This window comes from Scomber japonicus, chromosome 5 (genome assembly GCF_027409825.1).
Source record: "Scomber japonicus isolate fScoJap1 chromosome 5, fScoJap1.pri, whole genome shotgun sequence".
Lineage (NCBI taxonomy): Eukaryota > Metazoa > Chordata > Actinopteri > Scombriformes > Scombridae > Scomber > Scomber japonicus.
This window is the reverse complement of record NC_070582.1, coordinates 9041263-9062198: the sequence shown is the minus strand read 5'-3', so window position 1 is coordinate 9062198 and position 20936 is coordinate 9041263. Positions and strand designations below refer to the sequence as shown.

The 20936-nt window shown below is 40.0% G+C and overlaps 1 protein-coding gene across 1 annotated transcript in view; it reads left to right on the top strand.

The window, feature by feature from the left end:
- LOC128358504 (unconventional myosin-IXAb-like) overlaps positions 1-20936 on the top strand; it is a 117958-nt gene that overhangs the window by 39323 nt on the left and 57699 nt on the right. Inside the window, exons 4-8 of the mRNA XM_053318815.1 lie at positions 3383-3482; positions 6782-6835; positions 12464-12564; positions 13130-13256; positions 19800-19889. Coding sequence (XP_053174790.1) covers positions 3383-3482; positions 6782-6835; positions 12464-12564; positions 13130-13256; positions 19800-19889 — 472 coding nt within the window. The remainder of the gene's footprint in view (positions 1-3382; positions 3483-6781; positions 6836-12463; positions 12565-13129; positions 13257-19799; positions 19890-20936) is intronic.

The following is a 20936-nucleotide window of genomic DNA, read 5'->3' as shown; positions in this document are numbered from 1 at the left end:
ATATACCAGCTCATTAACATTTTTGACCCAAATCTTATGTGTATGGAGATAGAAATGTAGGTGAAAAAGATTTTTAAGAATTTTCAGGTATATTTCAGTAAAAAAAAACTAAATCAACCAATCTTCAGTAACCCGGGCTGATGTGGTGCAGCCATAAATAAACCAAACCAGATATTAGAAACATTAGGAGCCATATTTCCACTTGTCTGAGAGATAGGATGTCAAATCTATATCTCTCGTGCGCTCTCGTGTTCTTTGAAGAAACTCAATACTAAAATAGCCTCCATTTCCTCTCAACTGAGGATGTATCTGGTGTCCATCTGAAACGGGCCTCTGCCGTTTGTTTCTTTGACACTGCAAAATATCAAGTTTCCTTGGGGAGTTTTGGTCACATAATATATTAGCCAACTAATAATTTGACTAATTACACATTAAGGAGGGTTCCTGGAAAATTTTAATGTAATAACAATGCTCATACCTGCAATCACATGCAGGAGTCTCCGCCTTTTCCCACATCCCCTCAAATTGTTTCTATCTATTCTATTCAACAGTTTCTGTCCCCATATCATTCATCTCTCCCTGGCGACACCAAAAAGCTGAACCTACCAGCATAGCAGCTTTGTGAGGGGGGGGGGGGGATAAAACAATGTAAAACCCTCCGACGGTCATCTAATCCCTCTAACCCTGATAGGCCCAGGGTTTCTATTTCACCTGATGACAGGCCCTGGCGGCCAAACTGATAGGGTAGAAACTAAAGACAGGACCTCCCAGAGAGCCCAGACCTGAAGCAGAGAGGTGGGGGAGCAGCCAGGCTAATGATAAACTGCAAACTATCTTAAATCTTATAGCCTGTTCCTTGACAGTTTGCCTCTGTACGACCTCAGGATAGGAAAAAAAAAACACTGGGAGGGAACTGGCTGAGCTCTACACTGATGCTGTCAAACTTTATGACTGTACTTTGACAGGATGGGAGTCAAGTCAGAAAATGCTCCAAGTGAGGAGTGAGGAGATGCTATTCAGCCAGTCGGGTCTGACTGAAATTATGAGTACAAGTACAGACTGTGCTAGCTATTAGTTAGTTATTCATACCTGCTGTTAATAGTTTAACTAAATGAATTAGTCTTCGTAAATGTTTTTGTACATGTAAATTAATTCAGGTGGAAGAGTAGGTAGCGAATATGCACTGCAGCAAAACAATTTTAAGCCATGTGTCAGACAGTAACATTAGTGTTCCTATTTGAACTTTACTTTAACTCACAAAAAAGCAAAATCAGAAAGAGGCTAAGAGCAAATGACCATGAACTCATGTTGTCATTTCCAGTCCGGAGGCGAGATACATGTCCATCAACGCAAACTCAAGGTTCATGCTGAAGTGATACTGTATTTTTAGCGAAGGCCACAGGCCACTATCACACAGTGGTGTAACTGTAACATTTTAGTAGCAGGATAATGGTTTAAACGTGTAAATGAATGCAGCAAAGAAGCAAATGTCAGAAAGTATTTTCTTTCTCAAGGGTGATTTGGGGTCAAGGGCCCTGGTTTTAGTTTTGTATCCATGACTGTAATTGCTGCATTGGGAGAAAAAAACAGGAGAGATGTGAGGTGAATTTACTGCCCAGGATAAAAGAGACAGACATCCTAAAAACAAGTTAGGCTAGTCATTGTAGCTCTGATTTCATCATCAGTTGGAGCAGCAGCAGCAGCAGCAGCAGCGGTGGTGGTGACACACAGCTCATGGCGGCAGATGAAGTGCTTAACCTATAATTTAGTGACTGATCGCCGCAGTTTGCGTCAAAATTCATACCCCGTCTCAGAGTCATAACTCAGTCAAATCTGAACACGCAGACACGATACACATATTTTCAGATTCTGTGTGATTTACTCTTTCCCGAGAATGTATCACCTCTGATGGCCGACACGAAGAAACATCCATAAATTCACTTAGAAATCATACAAAAAAGATGTTCCCAAACTTGCCTGGGAATAATCACATTTTTTTCTTTTTTCTTCAGTATCAAAGTCATGCAGTGGTAGTTGTCTGTATTTCCATGGGCACATTACTAACAGGAACTGCTAATGGCTAATTTGGCGTTCTTTTTTTGGGGCCAATTTGCCAAAAATGTAAACAAATGTTAGCTGAATTAAAGGGGGCTCAAATTGTGGCCCACATTTGGGTAGCTCATTCGGTTTAAAAACATCCTTCCACCCATGCACCAATTCCAGTTTGGGTTTCCTTAATATCCTCCGTGGGCTTTATAACTTTCCACCACTCCATCAGGCACTAAGTGTCCCTGTGCAGAGAACAAGCTCGTTTCCAGCTGTAATAGAATTACATCTCAGCACGTTGGCCGAAGCCCCAGCCTTTGTCACGGCTAATCACAACTCCTAACCTCCAGCCCACACACCACCGCACCGCTGCTTTGTTTGACTTGAAATTTGAGCCGCGGTGGGTCATAGGTGTGACTTATTTTTTACATGTTGCAGGTTTTGGGTTGAGAAATAAGCTGTAGATAGATAGATGAGTTTTCACTGTACTCTACTCCAAAGTTTTGAATGGAGTCTTCTCGTCAAGCATGGATTCAGCGGAGTAATTGGTCTCCAAGTAAAAATGAGTATTACGGCTCTTTCACACCTAACTTATTTAATCAAAACCAATATTACAGATGTCAAACCTCTCCTGGCCCTAGTCCGGACCAAACAGCTCAACCTTGATCTAGTGAAAATAGACCATTTCATTCCAGTTTGAACTGAATCATGGCTTGGTTCATTTCAAGTGTGAAAACATTTTTTTGGATGGTTTACACTTTCAGACCAATTACAGGAAGTTCCGGCAGGCTATCGTCAGAATCCGGGGGGAGGGGAAGGAAAAATGAGCCGTGGTAGCACACTGGGAGAGGAGGAGAAGTTTAACGTTATAAAAAGTCAGCTGGGGAAAAAAAAGCCATAAAAGCCATGCCGACACTTTCCAGGTATTTTCGGAGAGGATGAAAGAGAAGATATTAGAGGACGAGAGAGCAATGCCACCTGAAGATAAAGATAAAGATAAAAGCTACCTGACGAGTTGACGGCACGCCTACGTCAGACGCACAACCTTCTACATATCAATTAGTGTCAAGTATAGAGAGACGCAGCCCATGTACTGTAGGTGATGACTGCTGGCTGGATATCATGTAAAGTTCTGTATTTCTTGGCTTATATTATTGCAACATGAAATCAAAACTAACTGGATCAGATATGGCAGACTTCAATTTGGTTTGGACATTCAGGTTTGAAAAGGCCCTATGGACTCAAGAAACCACTACAGGAAAAGTATATGTTTTGGGTTTTTGTGTGCTGTAAAATCAAACCCCTTCTAACCTGTTACGTCTTTGTGCGTCTGCAGGAACTACCATGTGTTTTACTACCTGTTGGCCGGAGCCAGTGAAGAGGAGAGGAAGTCCTTCCATCTGCTCAAACCTGAGGAATACCACTACCTCAACCAGGTCCGCACATACAAACACACACTCACGTACATTTACATGAAAGCAGCAAACTCCACACTCAGCGCAAAATAAATGAATCCACATTCAGATATGTACTATATGTCATCCTGTTGTGTTTCCTGTCAGATTATTAAACTCCTATTTCTGTCATCGTGAAAGAAAGAAAACAGAGGAAACAGGATTATAATGATTGATTTTCAGAGTTAAAGGACTACAAATCCTCTCAGAGGCTCCTAACAATGTTTCAACATCTGTAATTATATACAATTAAAATATTTGAAAGTGACACGTAGGTCACTACTAACGAGTACTAGCCTGGGTATCGAACTTCAGTTCTTTTTGAGTGCTGAACCATTAAGTACAGTATCAATACATTTTAAGTACATAAGCCTAAGTAACAGTTAAGCCAGTGATGTTTTGTCACATTATGTTTACATATTTTCTTCTTCTCATCCAATATTTCTTGATTTATGTCATAACTTAACTAATTTTTAACTATTTTAAACCATTATTAATCTCATTAATTATGATTATTGGTAATGAATTATAAGCTAGTTTACTGAAAGTTGCTTGTTTTATGACAGAGTCAATGATTTATTTATATCTTTAAAATAAATAATAAAGTTTAAGTAGTTGTATTAATAAACCTCTTTAAATAGAGCTAGTATATTTCAGATTTCTTGATGAAACCAACAGAAACGACTACACCGTAAAATTCAAAGACTAGACGAGAATCCCTGTAATCTACCTCAAAGAAAGGTATTGGGAAAGACTTGTGTCGTCAGCAAGGGTCGACAAATTTCAATGATACCCAGTCCTAATTATGAGTCTCATCATGTAAATGTGAAACAACAGAGATATGATCTTATTTCTGTTCCGATGTACAGCTGTGTAGAAACAGTAGATACAGCAGGATTGAAGGGATAAAAAGGTCAAACTGACTAAAAGATGTTAACAATATAATTGCTCGTCTCGTCGATAATTATCCAGCGCGGTGGCGTGTCATTTGTATCAGGGGCTTTTCATGTCAGGAAATTGTCGGGTAGCATAATACCGTGACCGTACGATGATTTGTAAAGATAAAGAGACAGTGTGAGTACAGTTTACGATGCTGAAAGGAAGTCAGAGCAGATTTGAAGTTGGAATAACAGGTTTTTCTCAGAAGAGGATGAATTATTGTTGAATAATAAAGCAAAGACACTGCGTAGAGAGATGGATGGAAAACCATAAGATGATGATAGACAACTGTGCTGTCTGTGTTCCCTATTTCTCTTCCCTCCCTGCTGGATCTTATTTACTCATTTATCCAAACTGGAGCACTTCTCAACACTCTGGAGTGTGTTGATTGCATCAGCCCAAAAATTTCAACCCTGCATCTGTGTGTGTCTGACATATGTGCATGCATGTGTGTGTGTGTGTGTGTGGCTGGGTGTGTTTGCGTTCTTGTGCACATGCCAGAAACCCCCATATGTGTGTATCTTCTGTAGTGCATCTGTGTGCGTTGGCAGCAGATGTATGAGGATTCATATTCCCTTCTTCCTATGGCAACACGCTGGGGAAGCAACAAAATAAAAAAAATAAAAAAAATGTCTTTGTTCATCTCATTTGGCTTCCCCCGAAAAAGTAACAGTTTTTTTTTTCCCCCCCTTAATCCCCACGACAACAAACCACCACCACCCCCCCAAACCCTCCGCTGCCGGCTGCCTGTTACTATGCAGCTCTGTTTCCATGGCAACAGCAAGACTCAGGAGTTAATCTGGCGCTGACTCTCGTGCAGAGGGCGCCGACGGTCGCGTGTTTATGTGTGCACATGCGTTCATCTGAGCCGAGTGTGTTTGTGTGTATGTGTGTGTGTGTGTGCGTGTGCGTGTGTGTGCGCGTCCTTGACTAACAACAGCCGTGAAGCCGACACACACGCACACACACACACACACACACACACATACACACACAGACACAGACACACACACACACACATACTGGCACTCCATCCATACACACATGGAGTCTCAAAGGAGCAAAATGATTATCCATATTTAGCTCTCTTCCCTCTCAGAGATGGATTTTATTCTCTGTGTCTTTGTCTTAGCAGTAAATCATAAGTACATTTCCTCACATACTGTACTTAAATATTATTTGGAATCATTTTTTCTTTCTGATACATTAACTCCACTACATTCATTCAGAGGGAGATACTGTACCAACAGGGCTAGATTAAAAAAATCAATTCATTTTCATTTGAATGATCCAATATCGTAAAGATCAATCTTAGCATTTTCACCTATTCTCAGTAACACACATCTGTGCTTGTTGTGTGTAAGCAGTTGTAAATAGTTGTAAATGGTTCAACATGCACATGAACCTTATTTTAAGTTATAAAGTAATGTAGTTGACAGCTGGCTGCATTTGCTGCATTAAGTCACAACAGTCCTGTGAATTGAATAGTTTTAAGTTTAAGTGTATGTGGTTAGCTCACTCTGGCAATCTGTTGTACGACTGTTTTACAGCCAGGAAATGTGTTTACAGTTCAGCCTGTAATATAAAATGCACTGTAAACTACACTGTTGCTCTCTTGTTGAATGTAGCAGAAATCTTCCAGGATGAATTAAGAACTGTTCTAGGTATCGTCTCTATTTATCTAAATCAAGAATTGAATCAAATCACGATGAATAGAGTCTACACCATCAGCTGTACAGGTAGTTATTGGGTAATTTATTGACTGTGATTTTACATATAAAACATATGATCAGCTTTAAAAGATAGGTCCCATTGTTACAGATTAAACTACGTACAACAACAGTATAAAATGAAGTTAAAATTAGCTCCAGCTCAACCAGCTCCACCAGAACAAATGCACCTTTATCAATAATTCAACAATAATAATTAATACATTTGACTTAAGTAAGATGTTAAATGTACTGTAGGACTAAGAAGTGAAATATCTGAGTACTTCTTCCTGCACTTCTGTGTTTCTTTTCATCGTGTAAGAACGGAGGTTACATCACCCCAAGTATGAAGTTTTCACACTCATTGACATTGTGCGGTCTCTTAAATCTAAACCATTCATATCCACTAACATCTCTGATTTGGTCACATCATGGATTGGTTTAGTTTTGCAGCTGTGGAGATGAGTGTGCGTGTGTGTGTGTGTGTGTGTGTGTGTGTGTGTGTGTCTGTCCGTTTTATGCGTGTGTGCTTGTATGAGGATTAGTAATTTTTTCCTCACATACTGTATTAACAGCATGTGTAATTTTGTGTGTGATTCATGCCTCCTTTAACCCGCTCTGCCTTGCTTCCAGATGACAAAGAAATCACACAAACTCCACTGGGACAATTACTATGAGAGCGAGCTGGTCAGTATTATGTGGATGACAAGTTGTTTGTGTGCGTCTGTGCTCATGGGTGTGTCATAGTGCTCTGGGGTTTTTATGGTGCCAGTCTTGGTCTTGTTCTCTCGCCGCTGTCCATACATGCCTGCTTTCACTGAAATGGGACTAAAGATGGAGGCGACCTGGAGTGACCTCAGCCGGTCGTGCTCTATAAAGAACTGCCTCTAAAATGTTTAAAGGGATACCTTGATGTGATGATTTTACTGTATTTGGTTACATATTTTGTGTTATTTTCAAAAGTGTTATTCCTAAATGAGATCTCTCACTTATTATGAGTCTTGATAAAGAATTAGAAGCTAATTTGCTGCATTTTTCTTGTTTTTAAAAATCATTACATAGAAGGCTTGATTTGACCTTCTTTGAAAAACAGATAATGAATATTTAAGTTAAGTTAGCTTTTTTAATACATTTCCCAATTCTTTATGAAACCAAATACTACACTGATTAACCAAAAACACACAAAAGAATCCCTTTAAACTCATCTTTGGCTTTGGATGCTCTGCTGTCGGGAGATGGGGGATGATGTCAAACATGTGAACTGCCATCTTTAAAGGGAAGGTTCAGGATTTTACCTTCACCATTACATTTATGTTTGTGAGTTAACACACACACTTGAGTCGTTATTGTAAATATAACAGGAGGTCTAAAGTATGCAAGAGGTAAAACATAATGTTTCTGCATTTGATGTGGAGCTGCAACTATTAGACGGTTTATCGAGCTTTAGAAAATATTCAACTATTTTGATAATCAAACTAAACATGTTAGTCACTTTTTAAAGCAAAAAAATACCAAATATTCAGTCAATTTCTCAAATGTGAGTTTTTCTGTGTCAAATTATTTTTTTGGCATGTATTTGACAGCTGAAAGTGCTGAGAAAAAAGAAACATAGCTAAAGAAAGGAGTAAGACACGCAGCACAGATCCACAGCTGGAATAAAACCGTTATTGTTGATGCATCTTATCCAACACGCTACCAGGACGCCCCATAACCAAGTTTATCTTTAGTGTAAACTCACATTAGTTGTGTCAATACACGTCACAAAAAGAGAAAGAAGACAATTACAGACAGAGAAGATAAAAGCAGGAATACATGTAAAGTATATTGCCAACTGTATTTACAGAAAAGGCTATAAATAAAGGACAAAAACCAGAACACAGTAGTAAATTATACAGTGCAATGGTAAAAGAAGGGAAATAAATTGATATTCATCCTTTTTAATCTGAAAATCTCATTGATGTTTGGCTCTTTAATTAGGTGAAGTCATCAGGAGATTGCTTGGATATATCTCTATATATATTTTTTAAACAAACGTAGAACATAACCAAAAGATAACTGCAAAGGACCCTCAACTTTTGGGTTAGCGCAGGAGGTCATTTTGCCTGAATTAACCTTTTAAATTATGAACCTTTATTATCAGAGACCACAGTAACATTAAAGATCAGAAAACTGTCTCTGGAATATAAACTTGTATATCAGCTAATGTTGTAACTTCTGCACTCGGCAGTAAGAAACTATCATTTCCTACACACTGTTTTCTTTACTATCAGATGACCTCAGTAATGATCACAAGAGTACAGTAGGTTCACATCCTGAAACTTCCCTCGAAGTGTGTGGTCCATTGTGTGTGTGTGTGTGTGTGTGGTTCATTGGTCTTTGAACCTACCACTGTCTTGCCGGCCTCCACCTGAAATGAGTAATGTTTGGTCAGTGGGATTTGTTGAGTGTGGTTAAGGGATTCAATATCTCCTAATGGAAGATTACGTAACTTTGACTTTTGCCGGCGAGCAAACACTTGACACGAGAGTAGGTCAGTATGAATAATGCTTGTATGTCTTAATGTATTTCCCTCTTGACTTTGACTCTTTGCCTTCTCACTTTTGCTCACTTTTTCTAATCCAGCAAAAGGCTTTCTGAGGACACTCCACCAAAAGTCAGTCTTTTCAGTATCAAATACTCACTCACTGTATGCTTTGAAAGGTGGCTCTGAGAAGCTGTAGTTAGTTAGGCTTCCCTGAATTTTGGCGACCCAGAGTCAAAAATATATCCTGTATCAAACTGTCAATGAAAATGTCAATCAAAAACCACTCATGCAGGATATTAACTCCACCCATAGGTCTTCTGGAAGTAGCGTTTTTAACAATTTATGGGTAAAGTGAGGATTGTTTGGAACATGCCGAACAGTGGAGAACTGGATTATGTTGCAGCAGCGGTTTAAGAAGTTTCCATGGACTTTCTGATACTTTTAACGATGTTTTGATTGATGTTGACTCTGGGTTGCCATTTGAAAACACGAACTTCTGTGAATTCAAGCTGACTGGAGCAATTCTCGAAAATTGACTAAGCTACAGATATCTCAGAGCCAGCTTAAGGGGGTGAATATTTGCTACTCAAAAGACAGATGTTCACTAGAGTTTTTTTTCTTTAAAGCAATAGTTCAAGATTTTGCTAAATATGCTTCTTCACTTTCCTTCCAAGAGCGAGATGAGAAGATTGACATGTTATGGAGCACGAAGCTGGAGTCAGGATGTATTTAGCCTAGCTTAGCATAAAGACTGGTGTCAAGGGGGATCTGCAATGAAAAATTACACCTACCTACAGTACACCTCTAGAAGCTGCCTTACTCACACACCATATCTTGTTTGTTTACCCATTCATTTAACATGTAACAGCGACCATGTTTGGTTTTAATTGGAGTTATGTGCCAAAACAACTTCTTGCTTCTTTCTTTTCAACATCTGGATGCAATGACTGTGGGCAGCATCCCAAAGTCCTGTTGTCACACTTAGCTTGCCAGGTTTACCATTGTGTCAAAATAGCATATCAACCATATCTTATAACCCACGCTATAGCTGAAAACACTGCATAGTAGCACTGTGTTACAGCACATAACTCATTTCAACATTCATGTTTACGTACAGGTTAAACAAACAAGATACCAAGAGTAAAAGGACAACTTTAGGTGTTTATAGCCTCATTTTTTCAGGCTGCCTGAGTTCACCTGCTTCCAATTAGCATGCTAAGCTAGGCTAAACATGCTCTGACTCTGCAGCTCCATGCTTTAACACACAGATATGAGATCTGTATCAATCTTCTGATCCCACTCTTTGAAATGAGCTAAAAAAAAAATTGCACTATTTCTTTAACTCCACTAACTACGCGACTGTCCCCTCTCGCTGTTTGCTGACACGCCGTCTCTCTCGAGGGGTCAGCCAATGACCTCATCAGTCTGTGACCCCCTGATGTCTGAGGAGATGATGTCACCGTCTTTGCAAACTCACACACGCACCCACGCACACACAGACACACAGACACACAGAAAGTTCAACAGCCCTTGACAGCTGTCGGAGCATCTGACCAACCCGTTGGGCCTATTTAACCTTTTGACCTCCACTATTGGCCAACTTGCGAGGAGCAGACAGCAGTAAATAGAGACACCCTGTGACAAGTGCATAGAGATGCCAAATGAAAAGAAGAAAGCACAACATAAACACAAGTGACAAAAAATGAAGTGTTTGACTAAAGATCCCAAAGACCAAACATTTTGTTGGATGTTTGCATCTGTTGTGTGCAGTCGAGTGTTTGGTTCTGGGTCTCGATGGCTGTGGGTTTGTATTTTGTGCCTGTTTGGGTGTCTATGGTTTTTGGTCGTGTGGAATGTCTAGGGATGGGATGGCATGCTGTTTTTGGCACAAAATCGACCGGGTGCTTTGACAGCAAAAAAAAAAATCATGATTAAGTCATGGTAAGTAACAGCAAAGCCTCGACTGACTGGAGAAACATGACTTTTAACAGGATCCATGAGCGATCTGTTAAAAAAGCTCCATGTGCCGTGTCAGCTGGACTCCTGATGTGACTTAATTCACTGTAAACCTGCACCAAAAGTGTTGCAACTGGTGTATGATTACGATTTCAGCATTACAATCAATTCTGAAGTGAGAAAAGAGTCTTTGTTTAAAATGAGGAAAAAGAGCAGACTGTTTCTTAATCATCCCTTTACTGGACTCAAGAATCTCTTGCTCTTTTTTTTTTCTAAGAACCAATAGTTCAGGCTTTGGTTTTTGACCAGTACATTCCCTCACAACTGGCCAAAATTGATCTCTTTATTTTCTCAACTTCCTTGAACGTATCACATTGTGCTGCTTGGCACAGAGGTCGAGCATACCCGGCAATTTGAAAACTGGCTTTTCCCGGGTCTCACCGTAGCTCGAGATGCCTCAAAACCTCTTTGTTGCAATTGGAGAAGCTCACTTGGGGAAATACGCAGATCGTTGGCTCTGCACCTCCTGACAATTTATAAGTCAAAGTAAAACAATGGAGAGGCAGAGGAGTGTTGAATGTTCAAGTGTTAGAAGAGGCAGATCCAGAGAGTGGATTATGGCTCCTGTGTCTCCTCTCGCTGGCCGGTCGCTGTGGTATGTGCTAATTACAGCCTGAGAGAGGCTCGCTGCCTAAGCAGAGACATGCTGACCGACCGGAGGGCCTGTGGAGACACACACACACATACACGCACACCCACACACACACACACACACACACACACACACAGTCACAGTATATGTACACATCCTTGTGGCAGCGCTCATTCATTCACAAACTCACGTACACTGGATATGAGTGTCTCCTAGCTCCACAGGAATGCACCGTATGCATTTTACAGGGTTTCCCCAGGAAAGCGGTTTACAGAGGCGTCTTGCAGCTACTCCGCTCAGCTAAATTAAACTCATAAGACAATCTGTGTTGGGTTTTTTTGACATGGTAACATCCTGCTTTAGTTAATAAATGTAACAAAGTGTACAAAAACCTGTAAACACAACACTGACATACTATTATCCTATAAAGTCCACATGACCAGAGCAAGTGTAGCATTTATTTGGAGTCGTGTTTCTGGTCATCTGACAAATATTATCCTAATATTCAGGCTGCTTCTCTGGTATGTTCTCCACCAAACTCTGAGGGAAATATCTGGCTTTCTAACCACTTAAAGTTCCCAAACATTGGTTACTTTTTTTTGTCCATTTGGGGATGGGCAGCTGGTGTACAATGGGTTTTGTCTGAAAACAGCTGCTGTAAACAACACTATTGAGAACCACAGTGAAAAAAACCTGAAACAACTGGCTTCAATAGAGTTTGGACTGGCTTCAGAGTTGGGTTGTAATTCTCTGTGTGTTCATCAGTACGAGCGACCCCGTTAAGATTATATGTAGCAATTTGATCCAGTGTTACTATAAAAATACTGATTAGAGCAGCTTTGATATTTTAGGTACCATGTTGCTGTCTGATCTAGCCTCTGTGACCTTTGTTCCTGAAGATTAAAGCTTAATAATGTCTACTGATGTTACTGCAGGTGATTTCATGCCGTCTCTTATATGAATCACTGTGGGAAACCCTGTTTATTCAGACACAACACATGATGCACTACTTAGATCCATCAGTTACACAAAGTCCTCACAGGCCCTTTTGTTTTATGGAGATGGTGTGTTGTTTATTCATTAGAGAAAGCACTTTATGATGCTAATGTATTTCTCCATCCTCCTCTCTGCTCTCCTTTTTCTCTCCTCTCTTCCCCTCTCCTCTGCTTCCACCTGACACCAGCAGGACTGCTTCACAGTGGAAGGAGAAGACCTGAAACATGACTTTGAGCGACTGCAGCTGGCTATGGAGATGGTCGGCTTCCTTCCCAGCACACGCAAACAGTAAGATGAGCTTTATGATGTTATAAAAGTGTTGTGATCACAAATGATTATAGAACCACCACAGCCTCACTTTCTGCAAGGGTCATTAAATGTTAAGCAGAATGAACCTGTTGACATTTATCTCATTTTTGTGAAAACTTATTAAGCGCTCGGCAGATTTGCATACAGGGACAGTGAAGTAAGGAGGCTAAAAATAACTAATCACTCTGTAATGGGGTTGTTTTTAAAATTCTTGCATTGCTGAGGTCAGTGATGTCATTGCACTTGGTTTTTTCCCCCCCAGGTCTTAGTCAGGATGTGAAACTGTTTCAGCAAGTTGTGAAAATTAAAATAGATTTCCTGATTATTATCTCTCCATTCACTCTCTCACTATTTAAAATGAAATATTGAATTAGATGAACTTATTTTTTCCAGCTTGGTAAAATAAAGAAAAAGGCTCTTAAAGAAGGATCTCTGAGCACAGAAACTCCTTTTATTCATTGTACCTCATGCTTGATAATACAGTGAGTTAGTTGCCCTAAACAATGTCAATGTATTCACAGTAAGTGTTTTTCTTCTACACCAGGATTTTCTCGCTGCTGTCAGCTATTCTCCACCTGGGAAACATCCGCTACAAGAAGAAGACCTACAGGGATGATTCCATTGACATCTGCAATCCAGAGGTGCTGCCCATCGTCTCAGAGCTGCTCGAGGTAAATGACATAGATTCGATAAACACTCAAACTTCAACTTCAATCTTTTTTACCAACACTGCTTCATAGTATTCACAGTCAAACCGCAAATCTGCACATTTTTACAGGTCTGCATGCAACAAAAATGATATTTATATAATATAATCCTGTTTTAATTATAATCCAGTTTTCAACACCAAGTATCACATGTCTAAGTCAAAAAACAGCATTTTTGTCTTGTTGGCTTTATGCAGAAATGCGATACTCAAAATACTTTGAAGGATAATAAAAAATTAAGAATTGGGGCAGGGTTTTACCACAGGGCTTGTTTATCCTCCCTTAATACCTTCCTTGCTATTTTGTCTCCCGAATGTACTCCATCACATGCCCACTGGAGATACTTACAGCTCCATGGACTTAGTGAACTTCAAAAAACACAACTGGTATCTATTTGAGCGAAGGAGTTTTTCCTCCCCTTTTTTAAACACTGTGAGAAATCGTGATTCCCACTGCCACATTTTATCTTCCATATGTGGATTTTCACAAAAAAGCCTTTCAGTGAGCTGAGGGCTCTCTGTATACAAACGCAGCTTGTGGTGACAGCGGAAGTTAAGAGGTGCTTCAGGTCCCAAAGAGCTGTCCAACCATCCAGAGCTTCCGCAAAGTACTTGTTTTTGTAGAGGCTATTTTCAGACCTCTTTTGCTGGTGTGCTGTTGCGTAGGTGTGCTTTCCCACCAGTAACAACAAGAGCAAAGCCATAAAATCACCTGCATGGTTAAATCATATTTGAATAATCACAGAAACAGACACTGATACAAGCTTCAACTATTTCTAAAGTTATGACACAAGTCACCGGTGAACTTTTTGTTCCTTTATTCTGATTTGGAGTGTTTTTATAAACCTCTCAAGTTTTTTTGTTTTTTTTCTTCCCCAAAGTGCTGCATATTTGTGTCTCGGTCTGTCAGCTATTAATTTTCACTCATGTCTGATGGATGGTTAGTGCTCGTCCAATCACATGCTTGCTTCCACATTACTTGTTTAATTGCATATTTGCGAGCTGATTTGCTTGATTTGCAGACATTTTGTCTCTGTAAGTAAAGGTTACTTAAGTTCAGCCAATCTGTGGAGTACAAACCATTTATAGTCAAACTGTAGAAGTGAAACTGCCTAAAAAGAATATTTATAGGTTATGATATCAGTATATCTTGGACTGTCTTCGACTTGGTCACGCTTCCTCTTTTGCCTATTTAAATTTATTTTTGCGTTGTATTTTTGTAGATTTACTTCCGTTTCATCACCGCACAAACAGAAACAGGCTTGATTTGTGCGTAGATTTTCCTCACCGCAATCATACACTAATGTCTTACACTCTTTATTGTCTACATGATGATCAGAGACATGGAAAAACATTCAGCCTGACATGGGTTAATGTGTCGCACAGCGTTTACATGTTTATAATGTTGTCCTGCGTTGAGGTTCATTCTTGACACAGTGTGCAGACCACACACGCATGCACGCACATACACACATGCACGCACACACATGCACGCACACACACGCACGCACACACACACACACACACACACACACACACACACACACACACACACACACACACACACACACACATCAAATTGCACTTTGAGGACAGCTTAAACATCCACATGCTGTTCTGATTTACCTCAAGATTGAGGGATAGTGTCACTTCCCAGTCCCTGTTACAAACTGCAACGATTAACCGGATGTGCTTGTTGAGTCGCTGACAAAACAATGTCCAAAGTGTGCCGGAGACTCCTGTCAACAGCACCACAGGGATGTTATGACTGTCGAGAGCCTGCCAGGGTTCCCCTTTAACATCCAGACCGGTGTCTTTGACTCTCCAGAGGTCCCGAGGAGTGGCAGTGACGTGAGCCGAGCCACATGTTGCCCACATGCTCTTAGTGTTTTAAGTTCAAGTTTATTTGGATGTCTGTTAGTTGGTGCAAAGGCAAAGTCTATTTGTCCCGAGGGACTTATAAAACATTCTCAAAGCAAAGAAGAAGAAAGAAAGAAAACCAAACCACAGCTTAGTAAAATCAAAGGAAGAAACACTCAAAATGAGGCCACATTTTAGGGCATCTTAAGTCTCAAATTTGACAACGTCCCCTCTGAAACAGATGTTGGGGCGGGAAGACACAGGGGTCAATCTACGGGAAATCTGTATTATTCGAAAAATATACAAAGGTTTTATTAAAATTACTCTTTATTATTGTTTCTTGACATAAATTGATTTTTTTAAAGAGTAAATGGCATTTCATGGGCAAGTAGTTGAAAAGGTTAATCTAATTGTAACTTGACAGCAAAGCATGTATTTACTGTGATTTACACTTTACAATTGTTTTTTACATTACTTACATTGAATTTTTAATTAATGTACTTAGATGATTGATGGATTTTACAGACCAAACAGACACCATCAAAAGTACTGAGCATCTGTTTTATTGATGCATATTCCTAGACCCTTTATGTAAGAGACTCTGCTAAATGGCTAAAATAGATTGTTGAGGTTTGCTAAATTCAGTTGTGTGTGTGTGTGTGTGTGAGTCATTTGAAGCTGGAAAGGCTCAACCAAAGTGCACATACAGTACTGGCTCTGAGTGAGGGCTTCTTATGCATGACTGATTTGAAGTCGGTCCATACTTCAGTTAGATAATAAAAAACGGGCAACATATCTGACAGGATGGGATGTGAGCCACTGCGCTCAGTATTACTGTGGCACACTAATGTGAAGCACTTTTCAAGGAGAATGAGTGTGGATTGATGCATGAATGGGTAATGAGACTGGCTGGAGCTTCCTGTTTCCTGCGGAGGTGGAGTTGGAAGAGGAAGTAGAGCTCGTAGAGGCTGATGGATGGCTGACAGACTGGATCCTCTGAGCTGTGGAGTTGAGTGACTCGATCAAACCAGAAACATTCCTTCACAAACTGGAAATTAGTCCAGAGGGAATCAATTTCTGTGAGAACTAGTCACACCTAACCCTCAATTTGTTTATTGTATGTAAATGCTACAGAAATGAAAACATTTTAAAATTCACTTTCTAGCTGAGATTTTGACATCATTTCACTTTCATATCTGTCTGGTAAAATTAAACTGCAGGTAGCTGGTTCAGTTAGCTCACAAAGACAGAAATGGAAATAGCAGAAACCTTTAGCATGGCTCTGTCATAAGGTAACTGTTGTCATAAGGCCAACAGCTGCTTGAACGCTGACTAATTAACATATTTTAACACATATTTGATCAGTTTAGTTTGCTTTATTGGGGATTAACATTTCAAATTACTTCTTGGCTCTGAGCAGTTGCCAGGCAACCAACAGATACTTGTTATTGTTACTGGTCCCAGCAAACAAATGTTATGGCACATAACCCTGTTTTTACACATAGGTTTGTGTACAGTTTACCTTACATAAATAAGATATAACATATTAATCAGTGAGCTTTGGAGGTGCTGCTAGGTGGATTTTGTGCCCCTCCAACAGAGCCGGTCTTTATGCTAAGCTAAGCTAACTGACTGCTAGCTAACTCTCAACCACAAAGTGAATAACAGTGTTTCCCAAAAATGCTGAATCATTCCCTCTAAACAATATCTTTCCACTTGAGCCCAGTCCAAAATGTAGTCATCAGTCATAACCTGATGTAAGCAAATTGGTTTTAATCAGGTCCTGTCAGAGGTTTTTCTTCTTTGTTTCTTTTCTTATCAGTCATCATAATGTTTTTCTTTAAGTGCAATTTTAGCTATTTGTTTACTGATAATGTCAATTTCCTCATTTTGATAACACTAAATTAAATAGAAGGCATGTGATTTAATGTCATTCTTATATAAACATAGTCATCCTTAGAGATAGTGCTGGTGTTGACAAAAGTTGTAATATATTTTCTCAATGTTTTCCCTCTCATTTTATGGTAGTTTATCTTGTTGACCATTTTAAGTTGAGTCAGGATGATACGTGCAGATTAGCTATCAAGGTAATTGTTAATATGTCAGTGTTGATTAATGTGCACTGCCCTCTATAAATACATGAATACAATTAAGATGTTGAGCTGATAGTGAGGTCTTCCACACAACTTAATCCCAATTTAACATTTAATTTTTTGGAAAATGGTATGAAGTATGTGTGTAAACTATCAGGATACCAAATGCAGTTACATACAGTTAGCTAAGACAAGCCTTTTGACCATCTTCAAAGGGTAGCATACAGTGTAAATAGGAAGGTAGGAAAAGGCAGCCAAGACATTACATGGTCATGGTTGTGTGAGGGTTTGTGTTTGTGCTTACCTTTTGATTATCATATTTGCTTCAATGTTTGCTTTAATGATTAAAGAAACAGGATGAACTTGTCTAACCTAGATGCTAATCAGATATGAGCACTTCATGTCCCAGGGGGGAAAAAATCTGGTTAATTTGAGAACAGAATAACTCACCCCAAAATCAGTGCTTACAAACTTCTGTGTATTATCGTATTAGAGCTGTGATCATAGACGGAGCAGCAAGCCTCTGAGTTACCAAGCAACTAATACATGGAAATGTACCAGTTAAAGACCAATCACTGGGTTGCAGAATAGGCTTTGCTCTTAGTAGAGGGATTACCAGGCAGTGTGAAATGAAGTCTGATTATGTCAACCCCCCCGCCCCGCACACACACACACACACACACACACACACACACACCGGCCTGTCCTCCCTCCTGTTTATGTCAAAGCCTTAACAAAGGGAGCAACTGACAAAAAAACATCCATAATGGTATTAACTGTAACGTTAAAACCCTTGCCTTTTATATATGAAGACATCATGGAATCACTCAAAGACATGCTCTCACATGTATTCACACACACACACACACACACACACACACACACACACACATAAACACACACACACATAAACACACATAAACACGTGGTCTCTGCAGCAGCTGTTCGGCCCACTCCCATAATCCCTGTAGATGGAGGAGATGTGTGCGGTGACATCTGCTTCTCCCAGTGTGGCCCTGTCATCAATGGGTTGTCTGGGGCCAAGTTTAGAGTCTGTATACTCGCGTGCAAGGCCACATAGTACTGTGCTGTATGTGTGTTTATGGAGAGCAGTGGTTATGTGAGAGCTGTTAATCTTGGACAGCTACAACATGTCAGTTAGAGGCAGCAGCAGATTATTATGAGCTCCAGTTTAGCAAGAATGAAGGGGCAGTTCAGGATGGGGGACAAAAATAACATCTTCTATCACAGCAATATATGCAGTTTTATCTATGAAATTGTGATATATATCATGATATAGTTTTTTTTTAAGGAAATTCAAATGAGAAACTGATTATAGATTTTAAAAAATGCCCAAATAAGAATGTCTGTTTTTGTCTTATTTAGGGCTACTTCATCATATTGATTGAAAACTCTTGTAAATGAAGTATTATCCAAAGGCACTCCAGCTTAATGGCCTAAATTTGACCATAAATAATAAAGATATCCTCCAGACATGTTTTAAGATATTCAAAATGACTCTGCTTTGATGAATAATTTGCGTCTGATATGGTTTTTAAAATTCTTAAAAATTTCATCTTCTCCTACCTTTTATGTATTGTATTTATGTATGTATTGTTAATATACATCATTCTGCACAATGAAGCTCAAACATTCAAGTGGAATAACAATAAGTAAAACAAATGTTTTAATGGAGGGGTGACTCTCAAGAGATAGCTACCTCTGTAGAAACGCTTTAGCAAAATCTCTACACGTCCCGTTGGTGGAAATTGTCATATCGCCAAACCCATAGCTTGAGTCATCACCAAAATGTTTCGGAAGAAAGTGTTTAACATGACCTTAATAGAGTTCAGGGTTTTAAATCTAAAACACACTTCTAGTAATATATTATTTTCTTCTGATACACAGTCAAAATGTTCTTGTTTGGTCGGAGGACAGACTCGGCCTTCGGAAAAGCTTCCCTGGTAGTTTCGGTGTCTTGCTCAAAGACACTTCAACAGGACAGATGTTTTTTGTTTTTCTTTCACAAGTGTTTGTATTCATCATGGGGAGCACAACTCAGGCTGTGAAAACAGATGTGTAATGTCTTCTGTGGGTCTGGAGGAGCTTTGTCAAGTCTAAAAAAAATAACCCCTGATGATCTCACTAGTTAGCTCAACTTGGGTTTGGAAACTTCAGATTGTTAAGGCCTGAGCATTTGGTTAGAAATGACTGGTTGCATTATGGGAAATGTTGGATCAAACTCTGAACCATCAACCACCATTATGGACTATGTTCAGGATATCTACAGTATAAAGTCTTCCAACTTTATAGAAATACATTTCCGAACTACTCCTTTAGTAAAATAAGGAGAGCATCCAACTCTAATGTCCCTGGTTAAAATGACTGTTGGTATGTGTTATCCCACTGTATCCCATCATGATTCCCTACACTCTCCATCAAATAAATGCACATAAATATCTGAATTCATTGTAATGAAGTATTCCAGTCCAGTCGTGACCCTGGTCCTGATCTTCTTCTTATCCATGACCTCATATGTTTTATTTCTCTTCAAGGTGAAAGAGGAGATGCTGCTTGAAGCCCTGACGACGAGGAAGACGGTGACTGTCGGAGAGAAGCTCATCGTACCCTACAAACTTGCAGAGGTGACCTTTTTTTTACCGAAACATCCACGCACAACAAAACATGTCAAAATGTGACGTTTACCCACCTGAGTCCCAAACACAAAGACTTGATTTGACCTTCTAAGTCTGAAGACCCCCCCTGTTAGCCTGTCTGGTCTCTCATTGCCGCCACACTTATAACAAAACCCAGAAAATGCCAAACAAAAGTGACATTGTCAACATGTTTTAGGGAATTTTACCTCTTTTTCTTATCAGATTTACCTCTTCTTCTCATGCTACTAAAGGTCAGAAGGGCTTGTGTGGCGTAGAAAAAAGGCAGGGACGTGACTCGAGCACATTGCAGTCTGCCGGGGGGGAAAGCATATCTGAGCCAAATGTTTTGTTGCAAAGTGCGTCAGCTGTAGGGGGAGATTCTGTGTTTGTGTGTGCATTCTTTGGAGCTTGTCTGGGGAGTTTGTTGTGGCACTCCCCCGGCCCACACTGCTCCTTTCTAAGGCTCTTTTGATAGGCTTCTCTTCCTCTGCGACTTCCGGTTTCCTGTCGAGTCAAACAAAAAGTGCAACTTAACCCCGTCTGTGCAAGTTAAGGCCTCCTGGACTTACAGTCTATGAAATGTACCTCCTGGATGCTTCGGTTGACCCAGGTGGACTCCTGTGATGCGTATCATTGTGCTTGTGAATATTAATATTCAGTGTTTTTTTGTTTATCTCTCTCATCTGTAAAGCCTTTGATGGCTCTGTGTAGAATGAATTTGGTCCAGCTCCCTGCTCATGGCTGCAGGGCCTTTTGTCTAAGGAAGGAAATGCTACACATAGATAGTCTGTAGCCCTGCTTGAATATACACCCCCCCCCCTCCTCCATCTGATCTACGAGTTAGTTTAGCCCAACAATAGTTACTCCCACCACCACACCCCCCACCCTGCAGTCATGTGGTCTTGTCTCAGGAATGTGCAACCTCCACTGGAATATACAGTACAGAGGCCAGAAACCAGATCCTGGGTCTGTCTGTTTGTCTCTCTCTTTCTCTCAGTCTCCTTCAGTCACACATGTTTCAGACACATAAATTCC